This window comes from Zosterops lateralis (genome assembly GCF_965231275.1).
Source record: "Zosterops lateralis genome assembly, chromosome: 5".
Classification (NCBI taxonomy): Eukaryota; Metazoa; Chordata; class Aves; order Passeriformes; family Zosteropidae; genus Zosterops; species Zosterops lateralis.
The window spans coordinates 13,364,152-13,380,411 of NC_139766.1; the positions used below are offsets into that span (position 1 = coordinate 13,364,152).

The 16,260-nt window shown below is 35.6% G+C and overlaps 1 protein-coding gene across 1 annotated transcript in view; it reads left to right on the plus strand.

Moving 5' to 3' along the window:
* Positions 1-16,260, plus strand: part of STX18 (syntaxin 18) — a 59,935-nt gene that overhangs the window by 38,205 nt on the left and 5,470 nt on the right. Inside the window, exons 3-7 of the mRNA XM_083861811.1 lie at positions 6,082-6,197; positions 7,294-7,371; positions 7,475-7,541; positions 10,630-10,745; positions 15,174-15,262. Coding sequence (XP_083717937.1) covers positions 6,082-6,197; positions 7,294-7,371; positions 7,475-7,541; positions 10,630-10,745; positions 15,174-15,262 — 466 coding nt within the window. The remainder of the gene's footprint in view (positions 1-6,081; positions 6,198-7,293; positions 7,372-7,474; positions 7,542-10,629; positions 10,746-15,173; positions 15,263-16,260) is intronic.

Genomic DNA, 16,260 nt, shown 5'->3' on the forward strand with positions numbered 1-16,260 from the left:
CTAGCATTTATCTGTCTCTGTCTTAAGGCAATAAATCAGCTACATCATTTGCCACTTAATAGAAAATCATTGAATGCTTACACAGAGCTTTGTGGAGAGTGTTTCCTTGTATTTAATGATAAAAGAAGTAGCCATTAAAGGACTCTAAAAATAGTATTTTACTGACTCCTGTACAATGCCAGGCTGCATTATGTTCTTGACTTAGTCACATTTTTACAAGAAACAAGGCCTGCTTTGTTGTATTCAGGTAGTAAAACATGTAGATGATCAGTAAAGACTTTTTCCTGGAGGAGTACATTTTTCTGTCCTCGAGGGAGTTATTTTCAAATAATTTATTTTCTTTCTTTTTTTAAACTACACTAAATGCATATATCGCATTTCAGAAATAGTGATTTTTCATAGTAGCACTCTGGAGTATCTCAGCAATATTTTACAAAACTGAAAATGCTAATTCAGGTATGTCTATATTACCTATTCTAGTAGTCGAGGCTTCAACATGGAATTAAAAAAAAACAAACCTATGTAAAAGTTATTGTGAAATGTTTTGTCATTTGAATCAAGGACCTTTTAGCTTGGATTTATGTCAGACAGCATTTGGATGGAAAAAGGCAGTAAATGAAAGTGCATAAAACTTAGCTAAGTAAGAAATAAAACAATTTAAAATACACGAGAGGCTCAAAGAGAAGAATGTGCTACTGTATTGGCAGCTAAGGTAAAACATACTTACATGTGCACTTAATGCATAGGGAACATTTCTGTATGGATTTGCAAGGCAGTATCTGCAGGTGGTAACTTGGGCAGATCTCTACTATTTCACAACTGATTTATTTCTGCTTATTGCCTCTCTCTCTTTTATAATACAGTGTTGGAGGAAAATCACAATTTTCTTCTTGATTTGTTACTTTTATTAGATTAATAAGCAGAAGATATTTTATGTACCAGCAGAATTACTAATTCCAAAAGCTAACGTAGCATCGGCTTTGCTTCCTTGTGCTTTGCCAGCAGAATAGGATCATAGAAATGTTAGGCTGGAAGGACTGTGGCTGAAACATCCAAAAAGAGAATGACTAGAGTTTTGCTTGCTTTTAAATGTTTCTTTCTGTGGAGATTTCATATTCTCATTCTGCTTTTTCCTGTTTCCCCATCCATGTTACTAGAATAATGTATCCCACTGCAATGATGACTTTAATGCAACAACATGTTGTTGTTGTGTTTGGTTTGTGATCCAGTGTGATCCCAGATGACTTTCTGAAGAACCCTAATCAGTTGTTTCCCATTCTCTGTGGGTTCAGATAATTGTTCTTGCTGCAGCAAAGAACTTCTGACCATTCCTTATTCAAATTCTTCGTGTCCTTTCTCCAGGCAATATTGTTTTGAATTGAAGTCTTGTTCTTTTGATGAGGTTTTAATATGCTTAACTTTATGCCTCTGAATGTTCAGTAAGTATATACTCAATTCTGCTGAGTTATTAATGAAAGTACTGAATAGCATCAGATGCAGGACAAAATCCTGTGAAACATGAGTCAGTGTTTCCTTCTGTTTTGTGTGTAACTGCCCTGAGTTCAGCTTTGCAGTTTCACATTCAACTGGTGCTTATTTCTTCTAACTCGTTTATTCACTGGGAGCTTGTGAGAATGTTATGTGAGATGATAACAAGAGCTGTATACCAAAATATAGCAGTGATTGCTTTTCATCCTTCCATGAGACCTGTTACTGCATCCCAGCAGTAAATTACACTGCCTATGACGTACTGCTGATACATCTTGGGTACTGGTAATCTTTCTGCTCTTTCCCAAGTGCTTAAATATTACTTATTTATTCCTGTATTTTTATAGACCGAGTGGTCTGCAAGTCTTCTGTGCTTTTTTTTTCCCTTTAACCCTATTTTCAAAGATAGTTGCTAACCTTTGTCTCTTTATCCATCTGTCATTTCCTTATTCCCTCCTAGCTCTTGGCAGTGAGGATACATCTTGTCATTTGATGCATTTCCCCTTTTATTGCAGGGCTTGGTCTCCTGTCTCTGCACACTGTATGTGCATTCGCCCTGGGCTTTTTTGGAAGTTGGTTAGTTCCATTCGAGAGCACAGCTTTGTCACACAGATAGGAGGGAAATGCACTTCACCAAGTTTACCTTCAGCGTTGTCCCAGGAGCCTCTGCACCTTCAGGTACACTTGTATGCTATGACCTGGTTCATGTAGCTCTCTCTCATACACTGTTCACTCAGCAGCCTGTTGACTACATTGATACATTATCTGACACTTGATATTGCTGATGATAATATCAGCAAAGAATTACAATCTTTTTAAAATGACAGAGGTATTGCCCAGATGATTTAGAGGCAGTAAGCTAAAAGGAATAGTAACTGCAGCTTTCAAGTGATATTAATGATGAAAAGTTAGTGCAAAAAAAAAACCAAAACAAAGCAATAAACACGTACAATTAATTCATACTCTGCATATATATGCATATAATTTTACTTATCTGTTGAGTAACAAGCCAAGACCACATTCTTAAGTGTTTCTTATAGTAATGTTTGCAGAGCAGTCTCTTGTTATCACTGGCATCCCTTCCCTGTTGTCTCATCCTGCACTTGACACTTTTCTGACTGTGTCCCTGCATGCTGTGTTCCTTTAGACTTTTCAGTAGAAATCAGAACTAATTTTCACTTTGTATTCTGATCTTTCTGTTTGAGCTCAACAAAGCTCAGTTGATCTCTCACTGTATTGCCTACTCTTTGTTTTCATCAAGGGCAGAACTGCAAATTATCATAGTGAAATTTCTGTATGAAAACTACTAGTTCATCTGAATTCTTTTCTGTTCCTTTTTAGGTTTGCATTTTCTCTGCAATTTGACCTACTCATTTTTCTAGACTGATGAAATCTGCCTGCTTGATGGTCGCTGTCTTCATTGTATTCTTCACGCACTGATAAAAATCACAAATAAACCAAGTTGCCTTCTAGTCCAAGTTTCTTATGAAATCTTCTCATATTGTCAAGGATGAAAGTCCTGAGGAATTTCTTTTCCTCCTTTCTCCACTCTTTATCTGTGAATATCTTGGCTAATTATTCTGTTTGCTTCTGAAAAACCTGATTTGCTTGGCCCTCCTTGATTTAGTGATGGAACAGTCCACTGCTGTGATACTGCCACTGCACTTCTGAGCATGCATTTGTATCTCTGACATACAAGACACAGCTGGATTTTTTTTCCTGTGGTTTTTGTTTGTTTGTTTGATGTTTTTGTGTGGTTTTGGTTTTTCTTTGGCCTATTTTATTTTAATGAATGGTTCCTATTCTGGTAGAAGATGATGATTAAATGGATTTTCAGTATAATCTCCATGTGCAGATTTACTGGGGAGTGCAGTGGGGACTTCAGTGCCCTGTTAGTACTAGTGGATGCCATATGTGTTCTGACATAATGGGATGTGATTGTATGACTCCATTCTTGCCTTCCCAAGGAGGTTGGGTTTCAGGTATATCCTTCCCTCTGAGTGGCTTGACCAGCTCATGTTCAAAAGCACTGGTACCAGACACTATGTAAGCTGTAAGCAGTTATAAAAGGAAAAGTATTCTGTTTCTTGTTTACTGGATTAAGCTGCATTTTGCTAGCTTTGAAGCTGTGAAACTCCTGTTTAAGAATTTGATCTACCGAGTTTTTCTGTAAGCAACTAGGAAAAGTAACTTAACAAGTTGGTTCCCAATGTTAAAAAGCTGTTGCAATTATCCTCAGTGTATCACTACACTACCACTAGTTAAACTGTTAGTAAAAAATGAAGTGTGCCTGAGGCAAGTTTTTTCATATTTATTTCTACGTCTGATTTAAAAGAAAATTCTGGTTTGCATATTGTAATCGTTATTTTACCCTCTTATGTTAAAAAGTGCATGGAAAGTGTAGAGCTCTGGAAAGCTGGGAAGTGTACAAGAAGCTAGACATAAACACTATAAAGGATTTTATATCCTGTTCAGTAGCAGACCAGCCAGAATTTATTATTGTAATCTGAAATACAAGAATGGAGTTATTTCATCAAGGAGCTGTCATGCAGCTGTTACTCCATCCTTGTTTCCCACCTAAATCTGTGTGCCCCAAAATGTTCAAGTAACTCTCTAGGCTGAGCTCACTGAATGATATTATGAATTATGCCATACCAGATGGTCGTAATGGTCCCCTTCTGTCTTGGCCTGTGTGGAGATGGATGTGGGAATGGATTTTTCCTGGATTTACACATGCTTAGAACTTGCTTATCCAACAGACTAGCAACAAAAATAGCAATACAAGCTGTGTAGAAGGACTAGGGGAGAGGTCTGCCCCAGTATGTTTAACAGTATGAGTTATCTTACGTTGCATTTGTAACTGCCAATATATCATCTTAGCCAGGTTGGGGAAATCTCCTCTTATCAGCTCGTTCTAAAATCAGGCAATTTCAAATCTTTCATCATTCAGAAGGTACTTTCTCAGAAAGTGTGATTTAGAGATACAGTTTATAAAAACACTGATTATGGCTGTGATAGGGATTTTGCCACGAATTTATGAAACCTGTCTGTCCTGAACAAAGGAGAGCAAAGCAGCTACTAAAACATAAATGGAAACACTAGGTATGGCTGGTTTTCTCTAAGGAATAAAGAATAATTTTATGAAATTTAGAATAGTTTTAACTAGAGGGGGGAAAAAAAGCCATGATATTTAGATGTCAAATACATGGCAGTTTTGGAAACAAACACATGAAATATAGAATATTACTTCTAATTAGTTTGTCTTACTGTTTGCTTGCTAATCTGTGCTTCTGTGCTAGCTGACCAGTAAGCAGAAAACTAATTTTCAAGCCAGATGAACTATATGCTGATTTTTTATGTAAAACCAGTAATATGGGATGGGAATGAAGAGATTTTGGTATAATACTTGCAGACTGTAGAGTATACTTAAAGCTTTGTGGCGGAGATCTGGACCTGTGCTTGCAGCACATTGATGATGCAAGAAGGAGCTGCTGGGTTTGTGTAGGATGAATTGATGAGATGGGGTTGTGTGAAGTGGTTGTGGGCATTCCTGCAGCTGGGATTGCAGCAGACACAAGGGAGCTTTGGCATTATCGCAGTGAAGTGTGTAAGAGATCTCTTAAGGATATTAGGGTAAATATTGAAGGTCCTCTCTTTTTACTTGTATTACTGCATTAATGTAGTTGTATTACACATGAGGAAATTCTCACATATAAAAGTAATAATTTCAAATGCAGGTATGGGTTAAGTTTTCTTTCCTTTTTTAAAAAAGCAGATGTAATAGGCTGTGGTCACTGCATCATCAGGAAACCAAACATGAACTTTTTTTGCTGTAGCAGAATTTTATCATCTGGTCACCTATGGATTTGGAAACACTCTTAAATACCTTTATACAGTATGCTTTTCTGATGGTTACCTACAGTGAGGTAATATTTTAAGGACAGGCTTCCATTTTTATTAATTGACCACAAAAAGATATTAGCGTTAGAAAATACTAAATGCATAATGTGTAATCTAAAATAGAAGTAAACAATGGGAACAGGTTTTAATAAATATTGCAATCAATTTGATATTAAAATTGTGCATTATTTCCCAGTATTCTTCCTCTAGTTTGAATTCACAATTTCATAGTACAGCTACTTTAAAAAGCTCTGTATTTAGGGTAATGAAAACATATTAAAGTAAAATAAGTTCCATTTTTTTGTACTTCTTTCAGTATTTGAACTATTCCTTTATCTTAATTGGTTTTGTGTTTTTAGGACACTTTATTGGAATAAGTACTGAGGGAAATCCTATTTTCTAGTTGTATTTTCTCCTTATCTGCTCTGTGTTTGGTTATGTACAAGATGATAGGAGATACTGCTTTTTCTACATACTTTACGAGTAAAGGTGTTCTAAAAAAAAAAGCCTCCCAACTTTATAAGAGTGGCATTTTTATCAGTGGTAGTTACTACACTTTTTACTACTTTTTCTGTGAAATCAGTGTTGCAGGAAAGTTCTTGCAAAGATGGTGAGTCGGAAGAAGGTCTGAGGTGTGTAGTTGTGGATTTTATTTGGAGATTTTTTAAGTGACAAGTTTCTCTTGTTTCTCAGCCATATTATGTCTGAATATGTGAGGATGACAGACACAGAGCGTGACCAGATAGATCAAGATGCCCAGGTGTTTATGAGAACATGTGCTGATGCCATTCATCAGCTCAGAACAGAAGGTAAACTAAGCAGCTCTTACATGATTTTTTTTTCAGTTCTTGATAAAGACTAAGGTAATGCTGAATACTGTTGAATAATAGTGAATCTTAAATACTTTAGGAAAAAGATTGGGGAACTCTTGTTGTCTTTTTATTTGCATTGGTGTAATCCCATTGGCTGATTAGTGCTGTAATTCAGTTTTCTTTAGTGATAGTGGAAAGAGCATAGCATTTTGTTTATGTGTTCAAATACACCAGTTAACAAGTGTAAAAAAGAGTCTTAAATATTTGCTACTCGAGTAGTAATTCAACACTGTGGCACAGAGGCCTAAACCAAAACTCTCTAAATTTGATGGTTGTTTTACTATTTTGTCTACCTGTAAGGTATTACAGGTATAATACTTCCAAGTTTGAGGTAATTAAATAACTTTCATAGATTCCTGGTAAATAAAAAGTCTTTTTGACAACTTGAATATGGGATCATACGTTTACTACATTGTCTTGTAAAAGTCGTAGAGAGATAATTTCTGTGTTGCCATTTTCAAGTTGACTTGCTGCATCTCTGTATTTTACTGATACACAAAAGATTTTCATTGGCTTTAAATGCTATCTAGACATAGTTGTAGCATTATTCAGAATCACTGAATGTCAGTCATGCATGGGAATCGCATAATATAAAAATGAAAAATATCTGTATCTGTGAATTAAAAGGATATTTGACACAATAAATCCCCAAAATTTCCACATAGTCGGTACACCAGAGAATTTAAGCAAGTTCAATAATTTAAGCAAGTTAAATCTCTAGATCTGTTTTGCTGTTCTTAGCTAGATGCTGCCTATTGTTGTTTGGAGTTTAATTGACATAATAGAACTCTGGCATATATAAAAATATTATAGGACACTAGTTATTTTCAGTCTTTGGTTTGTTGTAATGACTTGCTGTGTTAGAGAATCTATATTTAAATATAGCTATGTTTAAAAGAAATACTAATATATAACACATATAAAATGTAACTAGGCTTTTGCATATAACTTGCATATCAGCTGAAAGTGAAAACTATTGTGGAATTCAGTAAAAAGTTAAAAGATTGTTTTATATTTTTCTTTTGTATTTCAGCACACAAGGGTGTCCAGTCTGCTCAGGTGAAGGAGCACAGAACAGCTGTCTTGGACTTCATTGAAGATTACTTAAAAAGTACTTAGTATTTACTGAATAGTTACAAATGGATGACTGCATTTTCCAAGAAAGGAATCTTGCTCTTTTAACCTGAAATTTTGTTTACTGCTGTCTCAAACAGGAGTGTGCAAGCTGTATTCTGAACAAAGAGCCATCCGAGTCAAGCGAGTGATAGATAAGAAGAGACTGTGAGTAGCACCAAAAATAGATTAACTGTGCGTTTCACTTGTAGGACAGTCAACAAAACTATTGTTCATGTTTAGATTCTAAGGAGATTGTTTATTGGAAGTTTGTGGTTGGATGAATAACTTCTGTTGTCAACAGGTGCATTCCAGGGCTCTTTACACGTCAGGCATGGGAAGTAAGTCTGAAAGTGGCAGTGTCATTATACCTTTGTAGTTCTCATTTAGGTAAGGGATGAAAGCACCAAATCAGTAAAATGTGGGTTAATAAACCTATTTGACTTCTACAAATTCACAAAAAAAATTTTTTTAAGGTCCTGTCTTTCTGCTAAACAAGTGACTGTGTTGTTAATAAATACTACTTGAGATGGCAGGTGTTCATGGCAAGCAGAAACATGATGGAAATGAAAACTAGAATGTAACTTCTGAACTGAAACAAGAGCTTCCTGTAGTGGCACTTTTAAAGGCTGCCAATGTAGAGCTGAAAATGTCTAGGAGACATTAAAGGTCTTGCTGCTTGCTGCCTTTTTCATCTGGTGGGATTTCTTTTTCAGCCAAGTTTTAAACCCCGTACTTCTTCACTTTCTTTTTCAGCATACTCCCAATTGTGAGAATGATAGGGAAAGTGAGCAGGTTTGCAATTTATCTAATACCTGACAGGCTTTCCATGTCTTCAGATTCACTCAAATATATCCTCATGAGACATAAACTGTAGTACATGCGGAGAATCAGCCCAAAACCAAGAAAACAAAATACCCCAAACCACTTCTGAAATTTGTAAGAAGTAATGAGAGAAAAGTAAGGCCTTGGTGTTTTTGTAGCTCCCATTCAGAAAAAGAAACAAAGCCAGAAAAAAACTGTGTGATATTTTTAACCTGTAAAAATACAGAATCTTATCAGTATTCTTCATGTGAAAGAGCTTTAAAGAAAGATGGCATTGTTCCTGCAGTCATAGCAGTAGCTAATGAATACCAGCTCTTATGTTAATACTCTTATGTTACTGGTTCCATGTGAAAACCCAGGTTCAGGATTTCCGAGATGAATAAACAGAGAAAAAGACCCTCAATTTGATGTTTTATTTCAGAAGTTAGAGTACCACTTACCTAAAGAGCAATAAGGCATTAATTCATAACCCAGAAGATACATTCTTTTTATTGGAGAGTCCCTCTATGCCTCTCTCTATGGATGCAAGAACTAGAAAACAGATGTTGACCAGGTGGAGTCTGAATGCATCGTACATGTGATATAATGGATAAATTGTCATTTAAATTAAAATTCAATTCAAATAAATAACAGAGCATAACCCAGTCTTTATTATGACTTAAAGAAAAATAGTATCATTGGTTTGTAATTTCCCTGAGGATTTCAGCAGATGCTTTATTTGATAAGAACATGTACTCTCTCTTAAAAGAACCAGGCATCCTTTAAACAGTGCATCCCAGACACTTTGTTCATTTTAAATTGAAAGTTTCCTGTATTCCTATACTGTGCACAGTAAGGACAACAAACAATAAAAGAATGTTTCTTTAGAAATAAATTAATCCTAGTGCAGCTCTTCTTTCCTGTAGTTTAGTGAATTTAAAATATGTGCATATCAGACAATACTGAAAAGTTTGTCATAGAAATAGATTTCATCATGTTTCCTTTTATATTGATAACTATCCTAAGCTCTTCAAGAAATTGCCTGAGTGTTATAATTTTCTTACAGAAGTTGCCTTTATGTATTCACTCACATTTTTCTGATTAAAAAGTTCTGCTGGTTGGGACTCATTTTGCAGAAAGAAAAGCTGAGAAATAGAAACACAAGCATTTTTTTATCTGAAAGTACTTGGTTGTAATTTTCAATTGTAATGTTTATTGGTATTCAGGATTATATTTAATTTCAATTTTAACCTTCTTTTTCCATTAGAATATTTTGTGAATTATGTATGCAATTATTCAAATCAAGCTGATATTTTTGTTACCTGGGGAATTGGTGTTTTATTAGTATTAAAACTGTTATTTGAACTGCACAGATATGTAGATAAGTATTTTTTCTTATTATTAGGCAAATTTGAGAGAGAGGAGATGAGAGTAGAGTTCTTCTCTGTAAAATTACCAAAAGCCCAGAGGTTTTATAACTAAAAAAAATTCCTGCTACTGTTTTTTCTTGTTAAATAGCGATCAGTCAGTGATGACAATTGCATTTTATTCTGTTTTTCACAGAATTTTTAAATTATGAGTTAGAATATAGACACAATGCTAAGAAGGAACACAAAAAGCAACACCTTCTGTTAGGCACAGGGGAGAATTGCAAATCATAATGAGATTAACTGTTGGTTATATGGGAGAGGGTGGGAAGTGAAAAAGGGTAGGGTGGAATCACCTGCTATGCCAGGTGATTCCACCCATTGATTTTTGGTTCTTTACCTTCTCCAACAACATTACTAAACAATTAACTGCTGCTATGTAGCAGTTACAGAATTCATTGTAGACAACAATAAACCACAGAAATTTACTGGAAAAAATATGTTACCACTAATTTTCAACATTTTTGATGCCACACTGAAACATACTTGACAAGTACTTAATATATAATCACTGAACAAGCTTCTCATGTTTTGCATTGCTTTTGAATTAAAACTATGTAATAGGGACTCAGAAGTAGTATAAGAAAGCTAATTCTATTGTATTTCCTTTATATGATAGTTGAAAATATGAAGTAAAATTATCATTTGAAATAAATAAAGAAGTATTGCTTGGCCATTGCTACTAAAATTTTTTCAGTATGATGTAAATGTTGGCTTTTTAAAAAAAAAAATACATTGGATTTTTGAAAGGAAGTTTAATAAAGTGTCAGTATTTTTAGGCTGTAGCCTTCAATATCTCAACTCTGAGCATATGTGCTGCGTTTTCTCCAGGAATACTATCCATGTTTTCTTTGCCTTTGTAACAGTATTTCAGTGACAGTTGCTAAGTGCATTGTGTGTCTTGGCTGGAAAATCTTTAATGTGAAGTTTGCAAGAGTTAAAGTATTGAATTTAGTAGTCGGTTCTCTTTTTACAGAAATACATCTGTGTAGTATCAGTTAAATCATAGCCTCTTGTACTTCTAGGTCCAAACTTGAACCTGAGCAGAGCAATGTGTCCAAATCTACTCTTTCCACTGAAAAATCTTCACAGAGTCCTTTAGAGGATTCTGAAGAAAAACTTTCTGCTGAAGAAAGCAAAGGTAAGAATAAAATGTAGTTACATTTTACTTCTTGTGGCAAGACCTGTCTGATCAATAGTACCTCCTTCACTTTGGAAAGGCCAATTGCTATGACTAGTATGTTTTCCATTTTCATCTTCCTTGAGCTGATCACATGAGGCATATTGTGAGGCTGAGGAAGCAAAATCTTAAACTTTTTGACATGCCAGCTAAACAAGTCATATGCTTTGCTGAGGTCTTTATCCTCCTAATACCCTCTTTATGAACTCTTCCCTTTTCATTTATTTTTATCAGTATCATATCTTCTGAAATTTGTCTGACTTTTCCATATTCTTTTCACTGAATGCAAGGAATTAGAAAGTAGGTCAGCAACTCTCTGGGAACATTCTGTAGTTTTTAAGCACAGAGACCTTGAGTTGGACACTTCTGCAGTAGGAACTCGAAGGTGGAACATGCTCACAACAGAGGAGGTTATTGGCTGCTCAGATCCAGTAGTTTTGGAGCTTTCTTCTTCATAACATTGAGTTGCCCTGCTGGGAGGATTGCATCTCATCTTTCAGTGGGCAGGAGATAAGCTAGAAGTCCAAAGCAGTATCTCTCAGCTTGGGGTCATGTCAGATGGTACAGATCTTGGTGGGATTTGTAAGCATTGCTTTTGATTCCTGGTTGCCTTATTCTCAGGCTGAGGGATAGAAGCTATTTCAGTTCTCTTAGCCATTTCTGCTGTCCTGGGATGTGTGTGCTGGCAGAGCTTTGGAGCACAGTGCCTTTTGGAGTACCACCACTATGCAGATAATTTCAGGTTTCATGCCTAAAGAGAAATCTTGTTTCTGTGATTCTGAAGTTGCTTTCCCTGGCTTGAGGTCTCCCACTTGTGTTGTCTAAAGGAGACAAAAGTACCCTGTGATTTACAGCAGGAATTTTTTTTCCTTCTGATTACATTACATTGGGATAATTATCAGGATAGAAAAAATTGCAAAGGTTGGACATATTATTCTGACAAACAGTTGTTGTTTCTTTAGTGATTTTTGTTAAAAGAGTAGAGTTTCTGTTAGGTGACTCCAGGGCCATACAGAGGGTGGATTCATGTGAAGTGGATGCTTCACTTCTGGATGAAGTCTCTAACTGAATTACCTCACAATGTGTGAACGACTTCATTTTCTGATAATGGCTTTGCTTATCTTCCTAACCAGTTTGTACTTCTGCAGCCCTATCAGTGTGGCCTTTTTTTTTTCCCTCTGACACTGAATTTATCATAAGAGGTACAGGTTTTGATTATGTGCCCTTTCTAGTGCTTACCTTTTTATAGTGTGTCTTTAGTGATGCAGCACACAGGCACACAGATGAGTTTCACCTCAACCTGTTATCAGTGTTTTGCAGCTGTGAGCTGGTGCCACTGATGAAGCAGAAGCACAGTAGCATCTTCATTGTCCTGTGCTCTTTCCTTGTTACCAAATGTCCCTGCAATCTCTGGAAGTGTGCATTCCCATCACATAGTGTCATTACAATTTTTAGCTCCAAAAATCTGTGCCACACCGTGGAAAATACTGTTCCTTGGTTGCCTTGGACACAGCAAACCACTGCAGTAGATAGAAATGCAGCTATTTTATTGCACATTAATTTTGGTGACTCCAGTTGTCACTTTCATGAGCTTTTATTTTAATTTTTATGAGAAAGTAGGGGTCCTGCCACAGAAGTGGTGCTGCTGCAGTACTTCTGAGGGGTTGCTGACTAGACTTTGAGAAAACTATGAAACTTGTATATCAAAACAAATCTGTCTGGAACAGTATGCAAATACATACAGCCTGTGATTCCTCACATAAGGGGAAGTGCTGGTTGCTGCTGCTTATAGGAATCAGCCTTGTGACTGCTGGTAGGTGGTTGTTGAAGTACGAAAACAACATGAACAAGATGACTAGGAAACAAGAAGTTCAGTTTAAATTTTACAGCCTTTGATTTATACTTTTTTTTCCAAGTAAGTTTTCAATTTTTTTAGGAAGCCAGAGAAACGTTTGCGTTTTGAAATAAGCTGTTTCATCCTCAGGATGTTGGTGGTTTAGAGAATCGCAATAATTTGGTTTTTTATGGATTAGTGGGCCTGGGTTCCTTGGGTTAAATCTCATCTGTAAAGATACTTTTGAGAGCAGCTTGTGGTCCTGTCCTTAATTTGAACACTATGATAAACAGCTGAATGTGCTACCTCTTGTGCTGAAGCACCACTTGGATTTTGTCTGTTTTTTTGGCAGAAACCAAAGCAAAATGTGATTACCTTTGTTTTGAGGCAAAGCACCTGTTTACATTAGAATTATAGTGGACATGTCTCATAGTAGTAAAATAGTCTCTCTGGAGGGTGCTTTTATATACTGTGGCAGTATTTATTTGCATATTACAAATTTGGTATTTAGTTTATGGAAATAAATGTAAATAATGAGTAGCTTTTGAACTGGTCCACAAGCTTAGCAGCTGTCTCCTTTCAGCATGGAAAAAGGTTCACAGGATTTGATCATTATTTTATATCTCTGTCATGAGTTAACTACTTCTGTTTCTGAAATAGAAATGCAGTTTGGCTTTTGCCTGCTGAATTGCAGAAAAGCATTAATGTCAGCTCTGTGAAAGCTGCAGAAAGCCCAAAACATACCACAGTGACAGGAGGAACCCTGGGGAGATACGTGTTTCTTGCTTACCTCTTACCATATTTGCTTATTAGCCATCACATTGGATACAGGTGATGGTTTTTAACAATGCTGGCAAGGCCTTAAACTAATTGGTTCCTCTGGGATAAAATAGGAGGGTTTTTATCCTTTTTTTTTTTCTCTATAAACTAATTATCTTATTTTGTTTGAATGCAGTATTATAATTTTGATATAACATAAATACATTGATTACCTAAAAAGTAAGGTTTTTATTTCTGTGAAATAGATTTTGAAATACTCATAATACCACATGGAAAAAAATTAGTTGGATGCTTTCTAAACAATCTTTAAAGAGATTCTTGAGTTTATATTTTACTTACCATTAGAACGAACTGATTTATTTTTTGGTTTGGGTTTTTTTTTTTCTAATTTAATATATTCCTTATCCACATCCCTCATTTGTAACATTGTCATTGTTTATGCATCCTGGTTAGGTTGCTAAGAGGCCAAAAGAAAGTCTATAAAGGAGACATACACAGTACTCTTTTACAAAATTAATTTTTTCAAGACTTTGCACAAATACCATCTTGAAGGACAAAAGGGAAAAGCTTCTCCTTATATCTCTTTTCATATATGTGTTTATGACTACTCCTTTCAGAGGCTTCCCAAGACAAGACAGTCTCTGAATGATGATGCATCAGTGCTGCTTAAGCAATTGAAAAAAATTATGTCTAGGAAGTTAAATTAAAATACACATAAATGCTTAAAAGATTGACTGGAATAAATAGGAAGCCTGAAATGTATGAAAAGATAAAAACTAAATCTTTCTGTGTTTTAATTTGCAACCTGCCTCTGATGCATCAAAGCAGGTTGAGGGTTGATCTATTGTGAGGTGGAACAGATCTCTCTTAATTTTTGTAAGATTGTTACAGCCAGTGGGGAGAAGAGCGGCTCTCTCAAGGCTGCAGTTCTTACAAGGTTTTTAAACACTGATGCTAGAACAGCTTCAGAAACAGTGGATTCCTGTAGCACAGCTTCTTTTCTCTCTCATTCTAACTTCTTCCTCTATAATCAGAAGTATATAATTAAGCCTAAAATTAAATCTTCCAGAAGGGAATAGCCCAGAAATAGCCCTTCAAGATCTTTTATGCCCAACTCATACAAAGATTTACGCAGATGAGTAGCTTTAATCAAAGGGGAAATACTACTGGAATGAATGAAGCAGCTTTGATGTGTTATGGCTAATTTGTGGAGTTGGAACTGATTCCTGTTACATGCAGGAAGACCCCTTGTACATTTTGGTGTGGGATTTGCACTGTAATAGAACTTTAAAGAGCATGACAAAATTGAGTTTGTCTTTGAGCTTTGCTCAAAACATCTTTGAGATTCTGTCTTTAGTTTCTGAAAGGAGGAGCTGATGGTTCTGTCAAGTCTCACTGGAAGATAACACTTTACATATGGACTGTCATTTTGAAAATTGTGTGGTTTTATCTGTTAAAAGACAACTGCTACAGTATTTTTGTGCCCTAAAAACTCTGAATGCATTATGAGCTGTTTTACATCCTTCTCCATCAGTATGTTAATGTAATTCTCTTTTAGTTCACAAAATTAAACCTACATGAAGACTTCTGGCCCAGTTTGGAAATTAAAAGTTGTTGATGTAATTTTGTGCTGTAAATACAGGGTGAATCTCAGTGACTGACAAAGGAGATACAACAATTCCACCATCAGTCTAACATGGATGAAAATTTATTTTGACTTTTCTCTTCAGTGCCCTGTGTTATTCAGTGTCTCAAGTTTGGTGGTTCTTTTACAGACAGGAATCTGCCTGATGCCCAGAGTAACCCTGGATTATGGGGGGATGGCAGAAGTGAAGATGAGCTGTCACCTGAAGAAATACAAATGGTATGCTTATCCTGTGTCTGATTATCCATTTTATTGTCTTTTCTGCTGTATTCACATGTGGTTAAAAAATAATAAAAAAAATTACAGATTCAGCTAAATTAACTTTACCATTCTATGCAGAATAATGCTGTGAGAAGATACACCTTTTGCTTGTAACTTCCTGGTTCTTCTGGTAGCAGCTAATATTTAAAAATGCTACAAAATATTTACAAGTAGGCATGAAATTAATAAAAACTATCTTTCAAAAATTGAAATTATTTTCCACCATTACAATCACTAATTGTTTTGTTTAGTCAGGAAACAGTAGAAGTCAAGGCAACATCAGAAGAATCATTATGAAACTTCTGAAAGAATAAATAGTTTGCCCTCCTTTCTTGGACAGTTTCTAGAACACAAAGAGTTGTATTATTTAACTATTACTGTGAAGTTACACCTCATTTTTTTTCATTTTAATTTTTTTATTATCAAAAATTGGTTAGATTCATTTTCTAGAAGGAATAGCTACAAGGTATCTGTCACAAGAGAATTTCATGAATATTAACATTTTTGCATTTCTCTGCTATCAGCATATTAACAGATTGATCCAATTCTGTTTACATTTGAATAGGAAATTTCTGACATAGGCATGATTGCTGACAGCCTGTCAGATTTTTTGATATCCCTAAAATTTATCATTTTGAACACAGCTCAAAATTCTTAGAAAACCCCTCTACATTAGCACACACTGCCTTGGGTTTATATAAAGAAAAAGTGATTTCAATCAGTAGCTGTGCAGATATCAGAACAGTGAGCTTTATAGGGCAAAGGGCTGCAGCAGTATGACTTTGTGAAGCTTCCTTGGCAGTGATTCGAGGTGTTCCCAGACATAGTGCACATCATTCTTCCAGTCAGAGATGAGTAAGTTGCACATAATTATGGTATGGCTTGTTAAAGAGAAAATGGTCTTCAGAGGCTGCTCTATATGCTGTCACATTGTTCTTGAGTGCCAGTCTAAAATC